This window comes from Plecotus auritus, assembly GCF_963455305.1.
Source record: "Plecotus auritus genome assembly, chromosome: 1".
NCBI lineage: Eukaryota > Metazoa > Chordata > Mammalia > Chiroptera > Vespertilionidae > Plecotus > Plecotus auritus.
The window spans coordinates 157,961,420-157,974,490 of record NC_137770.1 but is presented as its reverse complement, the minus strand read 5'-3'; the positions used below and the strand labels follow the sequence as shown (position 1 = coordinate 157,974,490).

Here is a 13,071-nt window from a genome sequence, read left to right as displayed (position 1 = left end):
TCTCTTTCTTCGTTGTTTGGCACAAGTGCCCCCTGCATCCTATCTGCATCCTGACTGTGCCCCCACTCAGTGAGGGTCAGGCTTCCTGAACTTTGGTGGTCCAGAGAAGAGCAAACTGAGCAAAAAGTGAGAACTGGTGACGAAGGCGGGAAACAAGGCTCTGATGTCACTAGCAGGCAGTGTCCCCTTGATAATATGAATGGTCTGCAAAGAGGGTGTCTACAATCAGAAGGCTGACGGTCACTGATTCTTGAAGCCACCTCTGATTTTAACCTTTCCCTTATGGCAGTGGTCGGCAAACTGCGGCTCATGAGCCACAGTTTGCCGCTCTGTTGACTAATGAGTTTGCTGACCACCGCCTTATGGGATCAGATGTGTCCTTGTTCTGGACACATCTGATCCCATAAGAGCTCCTTACTCATGTTGATTTCCTGGCTTTGCCTATTTGAGGTGTGGAAGGTGTCTTAGACTTTGCAAACATGTGCCCACTTCCTGCAGAGAATGCACAGGTTGATTCCTGTATGTCAGCTGTCAGACACTCCCTGTGCTGTGTCTCTCCCAGTCCGGCACTGGGAGAGCCTACTTTTCTGCCCTCCCTGGAGGATCGGGAGCAAAGAAGGCTGCAATTATGATGAAGGCTAAAGAGTTCCCAGCAAAAGCTTTGCCATTCAACTGGCCAACCACCAGCACCAAGACAGGCCAGTAAAACACATCCATGCGGAGTTGTCCTCTTTATTATAAGCATATAGCTTACTGGAATAAATAGGAGAATATCCATCGGCAAAGTAAAGCATTTTACAAAACCCATTAGAAAGACATGGGTAGCTGGGATATAGGCTTTCTATTTTCAAATCAATTTTTTTATAAAAATGAAAACTAATTTCCAAGGGCAAGATATTATAGCAGAAGAAAATCTTCTCCTAAGAAAAGACTTAATTGTTTACAATGATCAAATCTCCATGCTGTTTGTATGACCCGTGGCCTGGGCTCCATCGGAGGATACCCGAAGCAGAGGCTGGAGATTGTAGCAGTGCTAAGAGGAAGGATTCCTAAGCATTTATAAGGGGAAAAGCAGCGTGCCCAAACTTGGCTTTTTCCACAGAGAAAACAAACTTTGCAGCAACCTTACTTCATCAGAGTTACTTTATGGTAGGCTATGAGATGGACAAGCCAGTTGGTACAAGACACAGACTTCTTGCTTTTAATCATGACCTTCCCCCCCTTGATGCTACCATCTTTCTCTATAGGACATAAGGAGAGCATGGCAGGAGGAGGGAGCAGAGGAAATAACATTTCATTTCAGCTCCCTGATCCTATTCTTTGCTTAAGCTGATGTCAGACCTACAGGCCACCAGGGGTTGCAGCTAACTGCCAAGAGATGGGGCATAGGCCAGCAACAAGAACCGCACGACGGTGCCCCGAAGACCATTTCCCTGTCATGCACTCTTACATTAATGCACACTAGTGTCAGAGTCCCCTGGATAGTCCCAGGCCGAATGTAGTCTCTGAGTCAAAAGGATGGGCTGCCAGGTAATCCTTGTATTCGCCATCGAGCAGCTGGGCGGCGTTCCTGGCAAACCAGCAGTCTATCTGCTCCTCCCCGTTGTAGATTTTCCTCTGTTTCCAGACCACCGGGACCTGGTGCCCTTTCACCTTGAGGACCGTTTCCGACTTCTCATCTGCCTTTGGGAATGGAGGACTAGTAGTGTTCTTGCTGAGCCTGGCAGGCTCCTCTGTGAGTCTGGCATCCTGGTTCAGGAACTGACCTGAATGGACAAGAGAAGCACCAGGTCTTAGTAGAGTGCAGGCCACATCATGTAGGAAAAAAATCTGACATCGATTCAGGCCTTCAGTGATCAGCAAATGCACATGTGGTAGCCAGAGGAAGGGGATTCATGATGTCAGAAATTGACTCCTAGCTGGACTCTGCCAGAAGCCACTCACGCCTTCTCCCACGTAAGTGACAGAACACGGGTTTGGGGACGTATGGAGCAGCGAGACCTCCACATCTGGAAGCTGCCCTCTTGCTGACACTGGAAAGCTGCCTAACCAGCGAACAGAGATAACCAGAGTCTCTTACTGAGCTGGGAGGGCAAGAAGAGGGGCAGATAAATAGGGAAGAGTTAGGCCTCCCCCTCTTTCCTCCCTGATCATGGCACCCTCCATACTAGGTTTGTGGACTGTACTGGGCCAAGGGTGCAGAAAGCTGTCAGTTCAATTGGTTCCTGAGACACATCATCAGAATTCCCCAGGTCAAGTGAGGACGTCGCTAAGGCCAAGTTTACTGGTCTGTGTCTGTCAGAGGGAGCTCACACTTGGCAGGCAGGCACTACAGAAGTGCGTTCAGCTCAAGTGCCAGGAAATCCTGCTTTCTAAACCGAGCCCGGCAGTGCTGGCTCTTTACTTGTGGGCAAGGAGCCCACACGAAACTGCACGTCGAAGAAAGCCAGTCCCAATGGACAGCCTGCTGCTGTCATGCAATGTGGGTGGCTGCTATGGAAGAATCGCCATGGCGCACAGATGCTGGACTGTGGACGGCCCCTTCTTTGTATCTTCTTGCTGAGAGTGAGGAACCAGAGGATTACTCCCCATTTCTTTGCTCACTTTCCCAGAAGGCCAGTGATAATTCGTTTATAAAGCCACTCCTATTCCAGAAAGTTATGAGGAGGCAAGAAATACAACTTTTGTGATATATGTAAAGACTAACTTCCCACTGAATGTCTCCATCAAGCTAACACTATTGGCAGCACCAGTTCATTCAGAGCCCAGTGCTCTCCTCAGACCCCGCGGGAAGAGCAGCTGCTTACCTAACAGTCCATGGCAGTTGCCGGAAAGGCCTTTGCTGCTGGAGATGTAGAAACCCAGGTGGTCTCGCTGGTAGGGGGCTGGCTTTTTGTAGAGGTGAATGAGGATGACAAAGGCAATGGTGCCCTGGATGGTGACGGTGACGTTGGCATTGGCAGACACTGACACCTCCAGCCCCCGACTCCCCACTATCATGCTCTGGTTGCAGGGGAGGACCAGCCTGTCCCCGCCATCCAGGATGACCCTGTGCGGTGTGATCTCCAGGTATGACCTCTCGGGCTTGTTGACGAGGATGGTGATGGTACGGAAGTAAGTGCGTTGTTTCTTGTGGCCGTTGGGAGGAGCGGGGGCCCCGATTAACGCTCCATTCACCGTCACACCTGAAGGTAGAGGGGAAGAGAGCAATGGTTAGAAAAACTATCCTACTTTCATGCTAAAGGCATCTAATCAAAATTTCCTTCCTCCTCCGGCCTTATCTTTGTAGCTCTCACACCATGAACTTTCACTCTCAAGTAAAGGCCACGCAATGCCTGCGGAATGAATGAAGAAATGAGTGAATGTATGAAATTAGGAGGGAATTTCTTCCCCATGTTTGACCAGTATCTCAGGGGAGGGGAAGGATGATGTAGGTTTGAGTCAAGATATAATAAGGATTAACAGATTGTGTTCATTCTGGTATTTCTTTCATTCTGACTGTAGGGACAAAGAGACATACAGTATTTCTTATCTACCAGTTGCCACTGATCCTGATTTGGAGACGCTGTGATGCCATGAGCAGTGTGGTATAATGCAAAGGTTAGAGTTATGCTTAGTCTACAACTCAAGTTCTTCTACCTTCTAGGTGTGCATCTCTGGACAAGTCACTTTAAAACACTGAGCCTCAATGTCCTCATGCATAAAAGGGGGCATGAAACCTAACAGGACTGTGTTGAGATTCACAGGAGGTGGCATATGTGCAAGCTGTCAATGGCCAGCAAATAGAACTCTTTTTTTTTTTCACTTCGCCATCATGAACACACAGCAACTTTGCTAGACCTGAGTGAGGCGTGTGAGCCAGACCCCTAGCAATAGGTGCTGTCCAGACAGATGGCAATTCTACATCAGATGTTTGGGACTGAATTAGATCATGTACATTAAGTGTATTTTGCTCTCAGCAAAGAGGCAATTTTCATTAATAAAATATTGCTATATAATTAACTCTTATTTTCTCTGCTTTGGGGATAATCTTCCCCTACATCTTGACTAGCAACTTCTTGGACATCCCAGGAGAAAACTGCTTTTTCTGGGCCAAGGGGTAGGGGAAAGGAAAAAGCTCAGCATGAGCGGAGATCAACTATTTCCGCCTTAAGGCTCCAAGCATCTTCCACGGAGCTTCCCATCCTGGACACACATTGAACACAGGAATGAGAGAATGGCTCAGGGATAGGAAGGGGAGGCACATCCAGGGAAGGCACAGTTAGGCCCTATCTCACTCCTGAGCCTTTTTGAGTTACAAAAAAAGCTGAGATTTTGTTCTAAGGCTAGGAAGGCCTGTAAGAAAGCAAGGTAGGTGAGGAGCCTAAAATCAAACATTACATATCTCCATCATCTGTGTCAGCCTGCTGTGGAGCCCTCTGTCACCTAGCCTTCCAAGAAACTCATTTTCTTAGAACTGAGAAATGCCAGAATGTCTACTGCAAAGTTTGTCTTCAAAAGTTGGGCTGCTGGCTGTCCACATTGCCATCCTGAGGCACTGTTACCTGCATGTAACGAAAGAAGCTTTTTGTTGTTATTGTTAATTATAATCCTCACTGGAGGGCATGCTTATTGATTTTAGAGGTAGGGGAAGAGAGGGAGGGAGGGAGAGAGGGACAGAAAAACATCGATGTGAGAGAGAAACATCGACTCCTGTACACGCCCTGACTAGGAACTGAATCTGAAATCCTAGTATGTGCCCTGACTGAGATTGGAACCCAAAACCTTTTGGTGCACAGAACGACACTCCAACCAACTGAGCCACATGGGCCAGGGCCGAGAGAAGCTTTTTATATACCGATCTCTTTTACGTGATTCCTCTACCGAACGAAGGGGATCAGAGCCATTCTTACACCCATGTTCTCTGTACACAAAGCCGAGTAATTAACATGGGGCTTAACATCTTAGTCATGGAGGAACTGAGATAAATGAATTTAGAACATCGCACCAGCACAGTTTTTTAATGGAAAGACATAATAACAATAATATATCATGAATTCGTATAGCACTTGTATGTTTTCAAAACAACTTCTGTTCCATTATTTAATTAAATCTCTACAATAGACTGGTGAGACCAGTACATGAGTATCACTGTTTTACAGGAGAGGCAACAAGAACTCTCTAGTTGAGTAGTCAAGGCCACAGAATTAGTTAAGTCAGAGAGCAGGGTTTCCAATGCATGTCTTCCTGCCTTCAAGCCCAGCACACAGTCTAATTCCTTTAACTAATCATCAACAATCCTCACTGAGCATCTGTGAGGAGCCCCTTATATATACATCCATCTTCGGAACAGAGGAGACATGATGTCTACCTGGCTCTTGCCCAGAGGCCACAACAGAGGGCAGAACTTACCAGAGTCTGCGTGATCAGAGACCAGCCTTAGGATGTCCCCGGGCTGCCCGTCAATGTTGAAGCAGACAGTGAGCTTGCTCAAGGGGAAATCCACAACAAAATGGGGGTCTCCATCCGCTGCAGAGCAGGAAAACACAGGAGAAAAACAGAAAGAAAAGACACTTACTGAGTGTAATACTCTTTTATATTTTCCCAGGTATTGCTTATTTGATCCTGTCAGTGATCCTGAATGTCCAAATGAGAAAGATGTCTGGGAGGTGAAGTCGTTCACCAAAGTTATGTAGTTAGTACACGGTAAAGTAAGGATTTGAATTCAGGTCCCCTAAATTCAAATATAATGCTCCCTTTCACCACACCTTGGCCAAACACAGACAACTAAGCTTTGAGAGGTAAGTGGGAAACAGAAATGAAAGAGGGTTATTGCAATACTAGAGGTCCAGTGTATGAATTCATGCACCAGTGGGGTCCCTTGGCCTGGCCTTTGGAATTGGGCCAAAATTGGCTCTCCGCATCCCCCAAAGGGTCCTAGATTGTGAGAGGGCACGGGCCAGGCCGAAGGGACCCCATCGGTGCATGATCGGGGCTGGGGAGGGACCATGGGAGGGCTCCCGGGCATGTCTGGCCCATCTCGCTCAGTCCTGATCGGCCAGACCCCAGCAGCAAGCTAACCTACTGGTCAGAGCGTCTGCCCCTTGGTGGTCAGTATATGTCATAGTGACTGGTCAACCAGTCGACTGTCTGCCCCCTGGTGGTCAATTTACATCATAGCGAGTGGTTGAATGGCCTTAGCATATCATTAGCATTATTATGCTTTGATTGGTTGAACAAACGACCAGACACTTAGCATATTAGGCTTTTATTATATAGGATACCCCCTCTATTATGGAGCCTGCTTTCTTCAATTTCCAGTGTGACACCAATCATTTCCTTTCTCCTTTGACCACCAAGTGGAGAGTGCCATGGCACTAGGGACATTTATAGCGCCAGATGCACACAAGCCTTGCCCGACAGTAGTAACAACCAAGCCTAGCAGAGGCCTGGTGACAAGTGAAGGACAGAGTCAGCAGGAACATAGCTAAGTGACAGTTCTCTGAGAGTTTCTTGGGCTCTCACCACATCATTTCTCCTCAACTCATCCAAATCCCTTTACAAGGAAAGATGTTGCTTGTCCCAAAAACTAGAGGAGAAAGTTATTACTCCATGTGCATCCAAGAGAAAGATTTTCTTGCATCCATCAAGCATGTGTGTGTTCAAATGAATTGCATTCTCTCCACTGGAGTCTGGGTTTCCTATCCACACCGCTCATCCCGAGGATGTCCCTGGTTTTATGAACATGCACATCCAGTACATCAGCAGCAAGACTTACAAAGAGATGTGCACATTTTAAGAATCCAACCCAGCCTTTGTGTTGTTATCTCATCTAGATTTTTATTATAATTCCAGAGAATTGACCAAAGGAAATTTTATGGTATTTTTATCTATTCTTCCCTCTAAACCAGGGATTAAAAAATAATAAAATAATTTTTGTAAAACCTGCATGCCACATATATTTGTAATACCAGGAGCTGAAGCACGCATGCTTCAGATCTCTAAAACAAATGTCTTTTAAACTCCACAATGATGAGCCTGTGAGTCTGCTACCCATCCTTTCATCGGGGCTGCTGCCAGGCTCCTGGGACTGTTATCCACGGTGCTTATGTAACAGTTTAAAGATGATCTTGGTTCTCAGAACTGCCTCACGCTGCCAGCTTGGGCTAAGAATATGGGTCCCGGTGTCACATTTCTATGACCTAGCATTTTAACTGGTTTCAGGGCATTCCTGGTTGTCCACTTTCTAAACATATAAACTTGCAAATCACATACATTGTTTTCCTTACCTGATGTTCTGGAAACTTTAATTCTTGGGTTATATGGTTTTTTGAGAGTAGATCCTATAAAAGAAAGGAAAATAGCAACCACTGTTATTTATTAAAGAGGATGAAGTGAGAGGTACAGAGAGGAGAGTACTAAGGTGAGTAAAATACAACTTTCAGATACATTCGTAGCAATTTAAAAACATCACCTGTTGTTTTTTTGTTTTCCCACAGAGATATTTATGTGTGTTTTTTAATGGGTTATACCAGTGGTCGGCAAACTCATTAGTCAACAGAGCCAAATATCAATGGTACAACGATTGAAATTTCTTTTGAGAGCCGAAAACCGACTTCTGCGCATGGGCCACGAAGTTTCAATCGCACTGAACGTGCGCGCCCACACGTGGTATTGTGTGGAAGAGCCACACTCAAGGGGCCAAAGAGCCACATGTGGCTTGCGAGCTGCAGTTTGCCGACCACTGGGTTATACTATACATGCTGAGTCGTATCTTGCTTTTTTTCAGGTTGGACCAAATGCTTAAAAGGGAAACAATTCTATAATCCAGGCACAATAAACATTCAAATTCTAGTCTGGGAATCAGTATTCCTGCATTCCTTGTCTTAAATGGTGATCCAGGGGTAAAAGTAATAATGATTACCTTGTCATTGTGTGACTCTTTGTGTATTCAGAGCTCTCAAACATATAGTATCTTGTTTGACACCCTCAGCAACTTTGAGGGATGATTTAAAGAAGGAGCGTGGCCTCACAACACACAAATGGAGGTGCAACAAGTGGAGACTTAATTACTTTATGCTTTTACAAATTAAATAATAGTCTTTCTGTCTGTGATTTCTGTGCACATACTGGAGGGAATATTCCATCTTAATTCAGGTGTAGTTATAGGAGGAGGGAAAAAGTACATTTGTTTAATGGTCTAGAATTTCAGATTTGAAGGATGAAAAAGTTCTGTCGATCAGTTTCACAACATCAATATACTAAACTGTACACTTACAAACTGTTAAGAAGGTAAATTTTATGTAATGTGTTTTTGTACCGTACTTAAAAATAACAAAACAGAAAAATGCAAAAATGTAAAAGGAAATTAGAATCCAGTGTCTATTGCTATGTGCATAAACAGAATCCATAAAGCAGCAGGCAAAAATAAATAATCAATTAAAGAATAACCTAAAAGTAAATTAATTTCTACAAATAAAATAACATTAATATCTTATTTCAAATTGTTTGTATTAACAAAATTATGCCCCTCTTAACTAACTTTTGCCCCTCACAGAAATTAAAGATCAAAGTATCTCAATGCTTCTATGTTTCCCTATCTTTCCTGCACTGGTCCCTGGCCAGCAGGACCCGGGCAGAATCAGGCAGACCACAGGGAAGCAACTTCTCAATTTGGATGGCTGCTGTGAGAAGCCTTGGTGAGTGGCAGCTGCCACAGACACTCAAAAAAGAAAAAAGAAATAAATGAAAACTCATCAGAGCTTTAAGAAAACAAAGATTGTCTTGAGTACTAACTTATGCTTCAGGAAATTCAATTCCAAACAATTTTTTTTTGAGCTATCAGTTGGTTATTTCTTCATATGACTATTTCATAGCATCACACAATTTGCTTTTCATCAGAACTAAAATTGCACTAGTTTTGCCAAAACAAGCTCCACTCTTTCTAAAAAGGCAACATATCACTTTTAACCTCTACATCAGGGTCTGAAATTTTCAATAAATGTCTAGTTCTACATTCCTCAAGGGGAGGAATTCTAAACATTTGTTGAACTCTCATATGTGCCAAAGACTTTACACATTCAATCCTTGCAATGGCCCTTCAGGGAAGTTATTATCTACATTTTTTTTAATATATATATTTTATTGATTTTTTACAGAGAGGAAGGGAGAGGGATAGAGAGTTAGAAACATCGATGAGAGAGAAACATCGATCAGCTGCCTCCTGCACACTCCCCACCGGGGATGTGCCCACAACCAAGGTACATGCCCTTGACCGGAATCGAACCCGGGACCCTTCAGTCCGCAGGCCAACGCTCTATCCACTGAGGCAAACCGGTTTCGGCTATTATCTACATTTAACAGGCGAGGGAATAGAAGCTCAGAGAGGTTCAGAAACTTGCTGAACCTCACAGCTGGTCAGGAAGGCTGGTGAGCTGAAAGTCACCTCTTTCTGGATTCTAAACTTATGCTCTCTTCATCACACCTAGTGCTTCTCAGAGTTTTATGGGGGGTTTTATGTATTTTTCTTGATTTTAGAGAGGAAGAGTGAGAGAGATAGAGAGGAAGAGAGAGAGGATAGAAACATCAATGATGAGAATCACTGATTGGCTGCCTCCTGCACACCCCCTACTGGGGATCGAGCCCAAAACCCAGGCATGTTCCCTGACCAGGGAATCAAACTAGTGACCTCCTGGTTCATAGGTCAATGCCCAACAACTGAGTCACACCAAGCTGGGCTCTTCTAGGAGTTTAGAGTGTGAGGAATAAATGAGACAGCATTTGCAGGTCCAGGGGTAATATCAGTTCCCCCTCCTGAGGAGATGTGAACTTGACAGAAATTTAATGAAAATGTTACACATACAAAAAAAAAAAAAAGAAAGAAAGAAAGAAAGAAAGAAAACCGTTTTCCACAAACAGATACTACTGAGAATGTAATCCTCAGTTTTGGTTGAACTAAATTTCTTTTCCACTTCCTGTTCTCCTTGCTACTATTTCCCCCATCAAAATGTCGCTAAGACTTTAGACAGTTACTATCTAGAGTCTGAGTGACATGTATATAAAGGGTGAATTCTCTCAAGAATCAGGAAATTAGTTCTCACCTATGTTCTCAGGAAAGTAAATCCAGCATACACATAAAATGATATAACTCTGAAGTACATAAATATGTGGAAAGGCACTTAAAGAGTGAACATGTGTCTATTTGTTTGTTCATCTTGGTGCCTCCAATAATGACTGGCAAATGTTAGGCACTCAATATTGATGATTGATGGATGGATGAATTTCACCAGGCAACCTTTCTGAGACAACTGCCACCCTCTCTAATGTCTCTACAGAGATCCACAGTTTATAACAGAACAAACACAATAATTGAACACACGCCCTGAAAACTAGGAACTGCATGTGGGGTATTGCTTATAAAAATTATAATGCCACAGAATAAAACAGACTCCTGCTGAGGTGACCTTGCCTGAGAAGGAGGTAGAAAGGACAGGATAGGCTCCTACATTTGGCCATCCCTGGTGTTGGTTACCTGGCTGCAGGTTGGAGCCTTGCAGACTCTGCATCACTGTCTCAGGCCCTGTTGCAGCAGACATGCCATAGCTGTCCTCCAGCTTCCTTGTCTGCAGTGTGGATTTCTTCAACTTCATGGAGGTGAACGGGGTGAGGAAGCGAGAGTTCACGGCCAGAGCCTGGGCCTTCTGTCTCAGTTGCTCCTTCTCCTGCTCGTTGTCATTCTGCAGCCAGGAATTCAGCAGCTCCTTTACAGTCAGGTAGCTCCAGAGACGCTCAAGGTGGTTGGGGTCCTTCTCGCCATCGCCCTTGGGCCTGGCGCTTCCTATGACGTCATTTCCCACCTTCTGGGGCCCCACAGGCACATCTGTCTTCAGTATGACAAATTTCTTACTGTTGCTGGCCCTGACTTCCACGTGCAATCGATCTATCTTCTTGTCCATCAGCTTCCCAGCAATGATGATCTCTGAGCCATTGAAGTAGTTGGGGAAGAGAGTTCTGGTAGCCTGTTCCACGACGCTGGGTGGGTAATTGATGTGAATGTCAGAGAGCAGAGGGGTCCTGATCTCATCATAGAACCTGGAGTAAAGGAAGAGAGAGAGAGAGAGAGTCAGGATCCAGCCCTGACTGCAGACAGCACAGCACAGGTCCTAAAGGAAATCGTGGGCTGTTGGAGGGGTGAACTTAATCTTAGAAACAATCAAATCCAACTTCTACCAGCAGAACAATGCTCATAGGAGGTTATGCAGCAGTAGCTTGAACACCACTGGTGATCAAGAACTGTGCCTCACTACGCTTCCTCCTCCCTTTCAACTGCTCAGAGGAGAAGGAGGAACCTCCTTGTAGTAGATCACAGTCTTCTCCCTGAAATTTCCACCCACTGGTCTCACTTTTGCCTTTGGAGCAGCATAGCATGAATTACCGTAATCTATCTTCAACATAACAGCCATTTAGGGGCGTGTCAAACACTGCTCCTAGGCGTCATCTCTATGCAGTCTAATCAATTCCCAGTTTCCTGAACTCTTCTTCAGATGACATGATTTCAAGGTTCCATAACCACTCTCGGTAACTTTCCTTTGTACACACCTAACTTTCTCAAAGGGCCTCTTAAAACATTTTTCTTAGAACCAAACACATATTTCAGATATGCTTTAATAAGCACATTACACTTGAGAAATCTGACCTTGACCTTGCCACTATGCTTTTGTGTAAAGCAGCATTTGCTTACATTAGCTTTTCTTCTAGTTACATCACAAGCTTGCTACTTTTTGCATAAAGAGACAATTAAAATCCCTTTCCAAAAATCTAAAAAGCATAGGCGGGGCATTAGACTTTCACCTCAGCTATTTACTTGCTGTATGTCTTGGAACACATAACCTCTCTAAACTTCAGTTTCTTCCTCTATAAAATTGGAACATTAATAGTAACTACTTTGGTAGACTACTAACTGTCTCCCCAGACCCAGTCTCCCCTTCTTTCATAATAAATTAGTTTTAACTTGATGATGCCCATCCAGCTACAAACTACATTTCTTAGCCTCTATTGTGGCCAAATATGGCCATATTATCCCTAATGGAATATGAGTGGAAGCTATATGCATAACTTCTGTAATTCTTGAGTAAAATAGAATGGCTTGCTCTGGCTTTCTTTTCCTTCCCCACTTTTAGTGCTGGAATACAGAAGTCATTGTGACATCATTTCAACCTTGCAGTTAAGAACAACATCTAAGGGGTGTAGAGTGGTAAAATGGAAGGAACCTGAGTCTCTGAATGACCTCATGGAGCCAAACTGAGCTGTCCAGACTGTTACAGGAGAAAGTCATCTGTATGTCAGCTTAGCCTTTACCCTAATATACCCCCTCCTAGGATTTCTGCCTGTAGAAATGTCTGTCATATTATAAGTTCTCAATAAAGTTGGGTAGTCACAATATTTTTAGTAGTATGGCAGTGCAGTCAGTTTGTTTCAATGTACTGTACTTGCTTTTGTTTATGGACACATTATTTTTTTTAAATGCATTAGATTCTCCCTCTTTTAATGTAGTTTTGAATGTTTTTGAAAATGTGGGAAGCTAATCTGTGTTTTTATTTAAATCTTGACAAAAATGTTCGTTAAACAATGGTGGCTAGCTGCCTCCCAAGGGACTATCTTTATTTTCCATCTTATAGACCTCTAATTAGATTTATCATTAATGAATATTCTTTGATTATGGCTGTTAAACACCTATAAAGGTACCTGAAGCTCACTTTTTCTTTTAAGTAACTACTATTTGTGCCACAAAGTGGATTAAAGCAATAGTGCTGAGCTGGGAGTCATTATGTCATTGAATCAACATCAAAGTTATACCCCATGTTGGCAACATGATATCAAAGGGAAGGCACTGAACTGAATTAGAAGACCTCACGTCTAGCTTCTTTTCCACCTCTCTCTCTCTTTCTCTATGCCTTGTGCCCTCTCACAATCCGGGACACCTTGGGGGATATCAGAGAGCCAGTTTCGGCCCAATCCCCACAGGCCAGGCCAAGGGACGCCACCAGTGCATGAATCTGTGCACCAGGCCTCTAGTATGCGTATAAGAGCTTT

General features: G+C 44.1%; 1 protein-coding gene across 1 annotated transcript in view; it reads right to left on the bottom strand.

Annotated features, from left to right (window-relative positions):
- Positions 1 to 712: 712 nt before the first annotated feature.
- Positions 713 to 13,071, bottom strand: part of ITIH5 (inter-alpha-trypsin inhibitor heavy chain 5) — a 100,193-nt gene continuing 87,834 nt past the window's right edge. The window contains exons 10-14 of the mRNA XM_080679157.1: positions 10,511 to 11,070; positions 7,269 to 7,322; positions 5,392 to 5,508; positions 2,808 to 3,185; positions 713 to 1,766 (exon numbers count right to left, since the gene is read on the bottom strand). Of these exons, the coding sequence (XP_080535283.1) occupies positions 1,468 to 1,766; positions 2,808 to 3,185; positions 5,392 to 5,508; positions 7,269 to 7,322; positions 10,511 to 11,070 (1,408 nt within the window). The 3' untranslated portion in view covers positions 713 to 1,467. The remainder of the gene's footprint in view (positions 1,767 to 2,807; positions 3,186 to 5,391; positions 5,509 to 7,268; positions 7,323 to 10,510; positions 11,071 to 13,071) is intronic.